The 12,705-nt window shown below is 35.9% G+C and overlaps 1 protein-coding gene across 8 annotated transcripts in view; it reads right to left on the bottom strand.

Annotated features, from left to right (window-relative positions):
- Window positions 1-12,705, bottom strand: part of CHD9 (chromodomain helicase DNA binding protein 9) — a 101,948-nt gene that overhangs the window by 12,777 nt on the left and 76,466 nt on the right. For 7 of the 8 annotated variants that reach the window (XM_069793658.1, XM_069793654.1, XM_069793660.1 and 4 more), the window contains 13 exons: window positions 11,279-11,389; window positions 10,400-10,596; window positions 9,388-9,587; window positions 8,727-8,886; window positions 7,691-7,780; window positions 6,562-6,665; window positions 6,323-6,440; window positions 5,585-5,642; window positions 5,220-5,262; window positions 4,838-5,057; window positions 4,506-4,708; window positions 3,350-4,258; window positions 1,014-1,177 (listed from right to left, as the gene is read on the bottom strand). In XM_069793658.1, the coding sequence (XP_069649759.1) occupies window positions 1,014-1,177; window positions 3,350-4,258; window positions 4,506-4,708; window positions 4,838-5,057; window positions 5,220-5,262; window positions 5,585-5,642; window positions 6,323-6,440; window positions 6,562-6,665; window positions 7,691-7,780; window positions 8,727-8,886; window positions 9,388-9,587; window positions 10,400-10,596; window positions 11,279-11,389 (2,577 nt within the window). The remainder of the gene's footprint in view (window positions 1-1,013; window positions 1,178-3,349; window positions 4,259-4,505; window positions 4,709-4,837; window positions 5,058-5,219; window positions 5,263-5,584; window positions 5,643-6,322; window positions 6,441-6,561; window positions 6,666-7,690; window positions 7,781-8,726; window positions 8,887-9,387; window positions 9,588-10,399; window positions 10,597-11,278; window positions 11,390-12,705) is intronic. The other variant, XM_069793659.1, reaches the window with a different exon arrangement.

The raw sequence follows: 12,705 nt of genomic DNA, 5'->3' as shown, positions 1-12,705 counted from the left end.
TATAGAGCATATGCCTAGCAACACACTAAACATGATAAAACATGCTAAAATTTCTTTAGAACTATTGAAAAATATAAGCATCAAAAGAAGTCATAGAAGTTAACATTATATGGGGTTTCCTACACTTAAAAAAAAGTCACGCACGAAAATCTCCAAGTGTAACACTGACTATAAAAGCAAGTAGATTTTTCAGACCCAGAAAATGTCCGAAACAGTCTCATTTTCCTTATACATCAGGACAGAAATCTATTCAAAAGTATGTCTCAGTCGAAGTTTATGTAGTGAGCTGGCATTCCAGCAATTCACAATTTTTGCTTCATCTTCTTAGTTAAGCTAGCAATTGAAAGCGTCAGAAACTGCTCTGTGGTCTTCCAAGCTGTGTCAGCCATAGAAATTCAGATATGACTAAAGAGCTTAAAAATATTCAGTATTTATTTCAAACAAGATGAATTTCCAGTCACTTGGTGTTAGTATCTTTTCAAAGTATAGTTCAGAATATCACTAATTCACATATAGAATCATATAGTTAAATTTTAACATAAAAGTTGTATTACCTCAGTGCTTCAGCCAGCCTATGCTTTAACATGACTTAGGATTTTGCAATGTAGCTGAATGAGTCCTACTACCATTAAGAAATTTGTTGTAATACTTAGCTTGACCAATTTCTTGCTCTGTTTCATTTTTTACATTCTTTTGGACTACTCTAAACAATTCCTCTCATGGACTTAAGATGATCCAAATACCTGATAAATTATCTCATCTTGATCTTAAATATGCTTCCTTTAAAGTTGTTTCCTATGTGAACATTCTCTCTTTTGCAGATACAGCTATACAAGTGATGTATAAAATGCTTTGTCATAATTTTACTGTAATCTACCATGAACAAAATTCTGGTTTTTTCCAAGATCTCCCCACAACTCAGTGGTATGGTTTTAACATACTTAATTGAATACTATTGTCACAGCCCACCTTCCCCTACAACCCTGTTTTTCAAAGTGGTATTGAAAACTTGCCTTTGGCCAGTAGGATGCAGCCAACATGTATCCACCTTGTAGGAGATAACTGGAATTTGGTGTCCCATTGTTCATCTGGAAACTGTCTTGCGTCTCATCTTGTGTTGTACTCAGAGAGGCTACACTCTCTTCATCATACGCTTTTATATGTGCGGTTCCTTCTGCTAAAGAAAACCACTAATATAATCTGATATCGTAAAGAAGTTAAACACTCATTGTAAGAGGTTCAGGTGGACAAAACACACAGAACAATGTTCAGAGAAAGTCCAAACACAAAATTTAACTGAAGAATTAATCTGTTAGATTTTTCAGGATGACTGCTGATTCTTTTCTAGGCATGTAAATTCCACACATATTCCTGTTAATATTTCAAGAGCTTAACATGTCGAATATTTAGCTATTTGAAAACAGACATGCTTCAGAGTATTCTGACAGACAGTCCTTACTTATTTTAACATATTTCCTTTGTAAGCCAACATGCACTAAAATACAGAATTAAATTGAGATGAAAAGTGTCTATCACCAGAACGTGGCAAATCTACTGGGATACTACTTAAAAAACCCAGCCCTTTTCATTTACTAGATGGAATGCTGGATGTTCCATGAATGTGTTCTTGCTTGAACACGTATGTCTGCATCATTTAATTTTTTAAATTTTAATCAGAGTATTTTTTCCTAGTATCTTTCCACTGTGTGTCTGACTTTCTTATACTTCTCTCATTATTATTTTACATTGTTGTCTGGATGGAGGAAAAAGTAAGTTTCACTATGACATGGGGAAACAGTCTGAAACTTTAAAAAAAAAAAAAAAAAGGTGCTGCCTGAAAAGGTAACAGCAGCACAAGTAAGAGCACTGAGGGACAATTCTACAGAACTCAAATTTGTCCTCAACAATAGCTATGTATCAAGTCATCCGATACAATTTAGCTCTCCCTTAAAAGACATTTCAAATGTGAAAAGTATGCCAAAGATCCACGATCACTGTACAACATATGAAATAAAACCTGGGCTTCATATTAAAACACAGATGAAGTTAAGAAAACTTTCCAGCATTTAGCAGTCTCTTCAACACCAACTTGCAGCAAAACAGCCACAAAAAGAAAGGCTGACTGATTTATGAGATTTTGCAATCTGAGGATGGCACAATACTTGCCTGAACAGACTGAGCTGACAGAAATCAAGCCTAATATGTGGACTGTAGCACATGTTATAGTATCCACCATCTAGATATAAATATTTATGTCATATAAGCATTCCTTTTCTCTCACTGTTTTAATGTTTGCATACAACTGTTTCCTCTGAAAATGTCCTTCCACTGCTATAGGCAGCAGCATCTTAATAATTTGGTTTAAGTGGCATTTTACTTGCCCAGTAATCATTTTCCCAGTAAATTAACCCTACGGTTTCCATCTGTCATTTCCATAGACAAGAGGATCCACCTGATTAACACAATGCTTTTTTCCTCGAGGTACTGGAAAAAAAAATAGCTCATTTACTTATGCTGTAATCCCGCTGCCTAACTTCATCCTCTTCCTTTTTCTATTACCATTTGTTATGACACAGTGGAGGAATCTTTTCACATTCTGAGTTTCAATAGAGCAAAAGTAGAGGACACTTCATAGTATCACAATAAGGAATGTATTAAATAATGATTGGTTGGTTTATTAAAAAAAATTACATCACTTTACTGATCAGAGGTTTTTGCTTCTACTTTGAAGCTTTCAGAAGTGTGTCTGTTATTTGGGCCCATGGTCTACAATTGCCTCAGTCTTTTCTAAACAAGTACCCATTTTTAATTGTTTGAAAATTTTCAGCACAAGTACACTGCTTGACCACCTCCAGTTTCTAAGAAAAAGCAGCTTATATTACTCTACAGCTTAGACAGAAGGAAGCTTGCAGATTTCATGAAAGCACAATGAGGAAGCCACAAAGACAGGTGAGCAAGGGTGGAAAAAACAAACAGGGAAACCAAAAGAACCTATATATTTAGGAAGAAAAAGAAAAAAGAAGAAGTAGTAGGGAATACACATATGCAGTATATTTCCAGAAAACATTAGCCTTTCCACTCTTCTCCCACACATGAACCACATGCACAGTAAGCTTGCTTAGGGAATCATTCTGTCAACAAATCCTAAGTACTGCATCCCAGGCATTGATATGAAGCAAAGAAAATGCTGCATCCCTGAAATTCTTCCAACTTACTTGATGAATCAAGCAAATATGTTTATTTAAGTTTACTTTTGTGGAATTTAATATCCTTTTTTAGACATTTTTCCATTAAGAATAAACTTGTTCCATTTAAGAGTTATACTGGAAAAATAAGACTACACACATACCACGTTTTTGTGCTTCCTCTTCATCACTATCACTCTCTTCAGACGATGATGACGATGACGACGACGACGATGACGACGATGAGGATGAGGATGAAGATGCTGAAGAACAAGATGAAGATGATGAAGAGCTAGAGCCTGATCGAGAGTGTGAACAAGATGAGGAAGACGAAGAGGATGAAGATGATGACCTGGAAGAACAGGATGATCTATCCGAGTCAGAGTCTGAGTCAGAGCTAGAGTCAGATCCCCTTTTGCTGACTCTCTGTTTTTTGGAAGCTGGGTTTGGAGTTAGAGGCTCTGTCCTTGCTGCCACCATGCGCCTGTCTGTTTCAGTCTTCATGCTAGGTTTGTGGTCTGTATTTTGTATTGGTGTGCCATTTTTTGGACTCAAAGGTTCAGATTTCATTATTGTCTGTGTCTCCTCTGTAGACATAGATTCCTCTTCAGAAGACTGAGGATCCTCTTTCAGATTTTCGTTTTTAGCTTTTGCGTCCTCAAAAGCATTCACTTTAGCATCTGACAATCTTGACTGAGGTGTAAGAGGAGAAGCAGATAATGCCATCTGGTACTGATGCAAGAGTGGAGTAGAAGTCCTTGAGAGTGCCACTTTATTTTGATTATAGTTCCTCTGGGCAGACATAAATGAGAGTTCAGGATCACGAAGAATATGATAATCTGTCCTGCTAACTCCGTGTTTAGCAGCTCCAATAAGTAAATCCCTGTCATGAGTCCCACACTCCCACCAGACAGGTAAGTCTGGGTTTGGCTGGCATAGTTTTAGTCGTTCAAACAGCTGTGGGTGTCTAAGAGCCTGTTCTCGCACTTTCCTTAGGAGTTCAATGCGATACAAAGTCCGAGAAGCACGCTCCTCTGTAATTGGCTGGATAAAAATGTTTGGGTCTACAAGTTCTGTATTAAAACAAAAGAAAGATGAGAATCTGGCAAAAAACCCCCACTGCAAATCAATACTAGAAGGAGATGGTTTTAATCAGTTAATATGTCTCCCCATTATAAGCTTTCAATTTTGCACTTCACACGTTTCCTTATTTCCTTCTGCCCCATTTTTGTTTTGGAACACATGAAAAAAACACCTCTTCAAGATAAGCACTGGCAACAGAAGTTAAAGATAAAACAAAGTAAAAATATATACACCTACCTTCTTTTGAGGGGAGACGACAGACTCTCCGGCACATTGACATAAAGGCATACAAGTACTTCTCTAAGCTCTCATCAGTTTTCTTATGTAGTCTAGCCATTGCTCTAAATTTGGTCCAATCAAATCGTCCCCTGTCAGGATCAAACACCACTCCAAATGTGGACACAACTCTGTAAAAGTCAGCTTCTTCTCTTCTCGTCCATCTTCATCAGCAAGAAAAAAATTGGAAATTCTGTCATTTTCCACTATTTCATGCAGCTAGCAATTATTATTTCTTCAATATTCTTTAAATAAGGATGCACTAAAAATGTGTATTTGCATGCTGCACATACCTTTGCTGTCTTTCAATCTTAGCAGCCATCTTTGGATTTAGAGCAGCTTCTTCATATGGAGGCTGCATCATATTAGTTTGTATTGGGAATGATGGCTGGATCTGCTGGGCTTGCCTGTTTTTACTTGTTCGTTGATAAGCTGTTATTAGGCGTCGAAGACGCGTTGTTAAGGCAGACTGAGTGGGCCAATAGATTTTGTCTCCTTCCATCATTTGTCCATCTGTATTAAAACAAAGTCAGAGGAAAAATAAAGAATTTAATCATTGCTGGTGCCTATGGTTCTACACGAGGCAATCTACATACATTTTATCCAAGAATTAGGGAGAATTAAACAATTCAAAAGAGATTGAATTGGCTCAGATTTTAAGTTTTATGTATTTACCTCCATCTGCTATTACTAGATCACCTGGGGATGAAACATCATCCTGTAGAAAAACAGAAGTGAAGCAAAATTTAAAATGTAGCCCTCTCCAGAGATTTAGGTTAAACTTACATCTTGCAGACAATTTGTGAATATGACAAAGAATAAAAGTAACATATATTTTGGACAAATGGCTAACAAGGCATGCAACAGGATTACACAACAATTCCCTCCCATCCCCCGCCGCCCACACAACTGCAGTAACACACGGCCTAAGTTCTATCAATTTAGAGAAATACAGAAAAATGTAATAATCTGCTCAACAAAAAGATGGAAGTATTACATTATAAGTGTTAAAAACAGCTATTAATAGGTGCCTACTATACCTCTATGTCATCTTTAAACATTGCTGGTGCTGGTTTATATTCTGGATCTTCTACATCCCTGTTAAAATTTTGACACAAAAGAACCCATCTTAGTAACATTTCAGAAGTCCTTACACTCTTTTCAATTAAGCAAAATTCATTTAAATTTAGTTAGATATACTGTATTTAGCTTTCTATTTGAAATGAGGAAAATATTTCATGGCAGCTTTGGCTTGAATCCTGCCCCCCACAATTCACTATCTCATTCAAAAATGTTCTTTATGACCACAGCTGCTAACCTCACCAATGAAACAATGAATAAAAGCAGTTCTCCCTGTCAGCAGTTATCAGTGATACTCAAATTGATCTACTGGGGTCACTGGTTAGCTACACAAGACTAATACACCAAGCTGACTGACCTGAAATCAAGTTAAATAGGTCTGTAGTACTCTGCCTCTGAAGGCTGTTGCACTTCACTGTCTAAGTAGTATTTCTAAAATAGCAACACAAGGTAGAGTCCTTGCTAACAAGTTGCTGCGTTTTTCCCTTAACTGTGAAATCCCAAACTTCAGTGGTTCTGTTACCCTGTTCCTAACTCTTTTCCACTCTGTGGGAGTAAAATCAAAGTAGTATTCTTCACAAAGATGACATCAAACTAGTATAAAACCAGTTAAAAGGAGAATGAAGTACAGCACAAAAATTCAGTCTTGTTTACTTTAAGGCCCCAAAACATTCATGCCCACTTTTAAGTGCTCATACCCATCAATATAATCATTTGCTCTCTGTTCAGCAGCAACTGCTTTTTCATCTGGCTTGCCGACCCTTTCTAAGAAGCACAGCGCTGGGTCTGCTCTGATAGTGTTGTATTTTTCATAACCTATAAGGGACAAAAAAAGTGGCACAAATTCAACTTTCAGAGTAAGCTACAAAAAAATTTAGTGTAGGGTGTTTATATTGAGGCATAGGGAAGTACACATGTAGTCATCCATATTACTCACCATGTTTAAAAACTCCAATTAGAAGGGACTTATCTGCCTCTGCATCCCACCACTCGGCAGGAACTTCAGAGTGATCTGGCTCAGGGACCCAAACATCAATTTCACTAAGGAGAATCACCAACAGCACACCAACATTAATAATATTCAGAGGAAGAAATAAATTTTTATTTTCTCTTTGTAAATTTCTACTTAATGTGGGATTTTTAAACTCCTCTCTTCAAGCACACATGTATAATATTCCATGTTCAGCAAACTAACACAAAGACTACTTTGAAGGTTGTAAAGAGTCCTAGGACTGAAATGTTTAATTTTTTAATGCACTTTGTTATTTAATAGCAAGTAACAGTTAAAAAGTGGATGGTTACACTACTAAGTTACACATCCCACACAATACAATATTGATTTATCATTACAAATGTTTCTGATAACCTAAAGAAACTGATGCATATAATTTTTCATCTCTGCATTTAATAGGACCCTAAAACCAGCAATACAAAACACCCAGACAGCTTGGTATTTTGTATTTGACAGAGACCAGTAACAGGGAAAGAATATGAAAGCAGAACCAGCATACAATATTCTTCCTCTCTCAGGAAACTCCACCAACTCCTAGCAGTTTGTGCTTGCAAAACTTAGCAAACCAAGGATTATCTGCTTTTGTGTTTAATAGCACGAGATGGACTGTTCTTCCACAAATGTTTTTAACAGCATTCTGAATCGAATTAAAACAAGCTCTTGTATCAGTGAGTTCAAGAATTTCCAAATGGTAATACTTTCATTAAAAATATAAAATAATTAATTAATGGAATGTGCAGCACATAACCAAAAGTGTTCATAAAGAGGCAGGAAAAACACGCCAATTAGAATGTAAAGTATATAATTCTATCTTTCACTCACTTTTTCAGAAAATAGTTTTACTGTATATAGCTAAACTCATAAATAGGAATCAGGATTTCCTCATGTCAAGTCCATAACAAAGTGTTTAGTAAACAGAAACATTTTTCTCACAGCCTAAGGATACAAATATTTGGTTTTAACTTCTCTTATTTACATCTAGGAAGATTTCTGAATTTTCATTTCATAGTTTACATTTAAAATAAACAAGAAAAAAAACCTCTCTATAGTTCACCTGGCATCAATTCCATCAAACACCTTTTGGAATTCATTACCAATGACTTCTTGTTTTAAGTAATACAGCATTCTTACTCGAAGCAAGACCCTAAACAAAGAAAAAAAGAAATATGAATATTAGCACTCTAAAAGCTTTCCATAGTTGTGGGTGGTTTTGTTTTGTCTTTTATAATATCACAAAGCTTTCAAGTCTTTTTTCCTAAAATATGCTTCCTTCAGTTCTAAGAGGAGATAACCTCCAACTCAGGTCATCTAACACTTTTTATTGCAATCACTTTTACAAATCATTTCATTACAAAAATTCTTTCAAAACCTAGACAAAGACCAGGGCTAGCAGAACACTCCTCACTTGCTTCATAAAATACTGCTAAGAAGAAACTGCTATTTTCCTTTTCCTACTTAGAAGATTCCTTTAGAACGAATCGAGCAGGCTGACAACGAACATCTTTCACATCACCTTCTCATTCCTTCTCACTTAGAATTTGGTGCATGACCCCAATGGCTTCTTCATGCTTTATCTCCAGTCTTGACTACAGCCATGCGTAGTTTTCAAGCAGAGTATGACAAGTTTGCTACAGAAAAATGGTTTATCTAAAACAAGCTCATTCATGATTATGAATGAGCTTTCAACAAGCCAGTAGCTCAGATTCTCAGAAACCTAGAAAACGTGCCAGGTAAACAGCATATAAGATTGAGGGGCAACAACTTTAGTGCTTTCAGTTTCTCTGCTAAGCACTCCCAAACTCTTTAGTCCTTCGGCTGCTGTAAGGCTCCCCCAAAATGCTAGATGTCTCTCCCTTTCTCTCTGTACAGACAGGAACATACAGTTTCTTTAAAAATTGTAACTATTATTTTGAATGTGAAATACTCAGTTCAGCTTCGAATACACTGCAACCTATTTATTCTAATCAAGCTAACACCATTAGAACTTCTTTCTTGATAGTGCCACAAGTATTTTAAAGTCTTCTAAGAAATGAGGAATTAGAAGAAAAAAGAATCCTTACATAGACATTCACACTTCAGCTACTGCTTACTTGTTGCAATGGTGTTTTATGTGCTTTTTGTATCCTTCATCTTGCAATAGATGTTCTGGATTGTATTTTCGAAGCCATTCTGCTTTGTGTATATCAAAAGTGCTAGCCTGGGTCTTCACTTTTTTTCCTTTTCTTCCTCTAGGCACAGGGGCTGATAAGCCTGTATAATTTAAAATATAATATAGTAACAGCAACATGTAGATACAGATCCCCATTACACTTACAGTTCCTGTATCCTATACCAGTATTGTGACCTGCGGTGTAGAAAAAATACTAGCATCACAGACTTTGGATATGATTTTTTTTCCTCTTTAAGTCTCTTAGAGTATCTCTGGAGCACATTTCACCAGCTAAGCACAAAGCAGGAGATGGGGAAAGAAAGGAGTGTGTTGTCACCTACTATGAAACAGAATAGGTTCTTATGAACTGAAATGAAAAGAAAGCTTACACAGAGTATACCAATCCATTTGGGTAAGCCATCAAATACAAAGCAAAGCAGAAATGACACTTCTTTTCCCATCAATTGAATTGCGTATCTGGAATAAATTCCATTTATTTCAAGTAGGACACATTCAGAAAGAATTTTTAGCCGGTTTTATCCCAGTACCACTGGCACACATATACGAAGCTACTGAACTGCAGAAACACGTTAAGTCCTTACCAAGGTGATTCTGTAACTCTCGTGTTTGCCCATCCTCTGTTGGGGTAATGAGATCCCATATAAAACTTTTTATTTTCTCATCCCCTCTGTAGTGAACAAGGCAATAAGCTAATAAAGCTCGGCAAATTATCTCCACATCCTGTTCATTTAGTTGTCTCTTGAAGCGACCATGTGACAAAATTTCTCTCCATCGACCCCACCTAGTCCAAAGTAAAACACAAATCAGCCCTTAGAAGCAAAACCCTTGGGTAGCCTGTAGATTTCTATTACAAAAGGGAATTTCTCTGTAAAATATTTAGCCTTCCACTTTCTTCCTTCAGCTTAAGTTACTGAGTGGAAACATGAAAGTAACATTAACATTTGCAACAAAACTCCATCTGTTTAAAACAGACTTCAAAAAAAACCCTTGCCTGCTTACAAAAAAAAATATGGATGAACGTTTTAAGCTTCTATGACACAAAACTGATGGGAACTCATACTGATAAACAAACCCAGTCATTTATTTTATAAGGTGGGTGAGAGAAGACCTGAGATTTTATTTCCAAATCAACATATCTGATTTAAGTATACTTAAAATAACGTGTTTAGATTTCCAGTTCCTATTTGCACCTGATGGAAGCGCAAGATGTTCTGCAATTAAGAACATCAAGTCATCTACCAAGACTTTATTTCAGATATTTATTCATTTACAGAGTTTTGAGCCTGCCTACAGCACTTATTGCAATGATTTTTTTAGAGAGACTACTGTGGTGCCCATATTAAATGTCGTAACCTCTTTTGAAGAAAGGTTTTCACTTCTCCTCTTTAATGTTTCTTCAACTGCAAATTCTCAGAAAGATTTATACAGGGTGCACGATAAATTCACATAAATTCATATTCTAAATAAATTCTCTATATACACACCAAGTTATTGCCAATATAGCTAAAAGTTATTCCATAAATACAATTTAGTATGTGGAAAAAGAGTATTTTTTAAAAAACTTCCTAGAATGAAGAAGGATGTATACAATACCCATAGACCAGCAAGTTTTTTTCCACCCGAAAGCACTCTGTTCTTCCGTATCCATTGGAACGGTCACAAGGCCTGCGGAGCTTTGGTTTATCATCACCCTCACTTTCCACTTCAGACAACTCGGCCAGCTCATCTTTTGTAGCGCTAAAGGGCCGTGTTTGTTTCCTAATTCTTGGGGTATCAATAACCAGGCTGTTCTGCAAAATTTCAAACAAACCTTATCAGAGAAACAGTTGATAAGTTTTTCTTAAGTAGATGGTTTCAGTTCAGAAACAGCAGTTTCTAATGTCATTAATAGGTATTTTGTAAAGACATGGCAGTAAACACCCATAAAGCAAGTAAAACATTTTGTGTATTTAAGGCAACAAAAAAATGGGCTTCATATCACAATGCCAGTTCATTAGTTATAAACAATACTGAGTACCTCATCTGAGCTGAATACTTACACAGACTACACTGCAGTCTCTGAGTAAAAAGGGGCACTGAAACCTTTTAGAACTGACTGCATGGGAATGCCTTCAAGTATAGGACACAACTTCCAGTATTCGAAAATTTATACAACTCTTAGTCAGCTACTTTGCAGATTCCACCCCAGGATTTACAGAGAAACAGGGCAAGCAGAACAATTACACAATTTTGAGCATTTCCAGATCTTCAACAAAAATCAAAGACCTCCAAACTCTTTTGGGACAGCAGTGAGCTAGGAAATACTAAAGCTATCAGCATGTTGATTACCTATGCACAAACTAACCAGCACAAAAAGTCAGATTTGTTGAAATATTAATTAAAAAAGCACCAGAAATCCTGCACCTCCTATTTCAGAATTCAACAGCAAGCACATACTTGAAAAAACATGCCTTAAAAAAGAGAAGTACTTACTCTACCACTGATAGCATCTATATCTATTTCTGCTTTTTTGGCCCATTTCTGCCAGAAGTTGGGATCATCCAGTGAAATATCAGTCCTGTTTCCAGATGCAACAAAACTAGCCTGTAATAAATAAAACTAAATCTTACCAACCTCTTACATCAAAAGTTTGTAGCATTTGAATGCATCAGTGCAGCGAAGACTACATAACCTTATTTCATTGAATAATCTCCCAAGCAGCTGTTACGAGTTTAAAACTTGCTTACAGTGCAAAGCAACTCAAAAGTTCTCCTCCCCCTTAATTTTTTAAAACCAGATCCATAATCTATCAGAAAAACCTAATGAACTTTTATGCACCATCAGGAGAGAAGAACATTAAGCAGCAAGAGTCTTCTGCTTCTAAGTCTGAATCTAAATTACTTGAATGGAAGAAAATAGAATCTTTTGAAGAGGCTTATCAGCATTTGGGGATTTCATCGCATGCACAAGTACTCGCTTGAGGGAAATTTCAAAGGAGTGCTTAAACTACCAACAATCAAAGCCTGAGAGCATGGAATAAGCTTAATTTCAGAAGGCATTTAAAAAACCCTGATATCCTTCTTATAGGAAAAGAGTAAATACATACAAAAAACTTCTAACTCTTCTGACAAAAAGACAGTGGTGATGACCTTTAGAAGTCTATTTCTTGTTTAAGCCACAAAGAACAAGAGGTAAGAGAGCCTAAATAAATGTATAAGTAATATTTATAAATATTATTTTAAATATAGTAAATATACATTTATATTCTTAAGTTTTCCTGTTTTTTTTTTTTATTGTCACAACTGCATTCATGAAGGACCCATGTTCCAAGCTCAGTTACAGTCCCTGAGTTTTAAAAAAATATATATTTATTGATGTATTTTTAAATTTATCTGAACTTGTATTTGTTCAGATTGACATTTGCACATACTTTGGAAATTAAGGAGTCCAAATTTACTTTTTGTTCTGTTCATCCAATTTTCCAGCATAGCTTTTTGGATGCTATGATATTACTGTTTTTCTCTTACCCACCAAAATTTAGAGTGTGTTGGTCCCATTTTATCCTAGACTACTACTGCTAAGACTTTACATTCTCAGCCCCCAATGTACATATATATACTTTCCACCCCCTGCTATTTTAGGAGCTTTCTTATTTTGCTTTTCAAACTCTTACAAAAAAAACCAAACCCAAACCAAACCAAAACCCAAAAAACCCCAAAAAGCTCAAGGTTCAAATTATATCCTATGTGTAGGCATTTTTAGAATAAGCCTGACAATTTTTAATCTTATTAATTATTGCCTTATATATATTTTTTCCTACTCTTAATATATCTGAATACAAACAGATCTATAAACAAAACTGTTTTAATATTCTTGGTTAACGCAGTCCATTCTATCTCACACAAATCCTACCCTTTTCA

The sequence above is a fragment of the Haliaeetus albicilla genome, chromosome 10 (genome assembly GCF_947461875.1).
Source record: "Haliaeetus albicilla chromosome 10, bHalAlb1.1, whole genome shotgun sequence".
NCBI classification, from domain to species: Eukaryota; Metazoa; Chordata; class Aves; order Accipitriformes; family Accipitridae; genus Haliaeetus; species Haliaeetus albicilla.
This window is presented reverse-complemented; position numbering and strand designations above follow the sequence as displayed.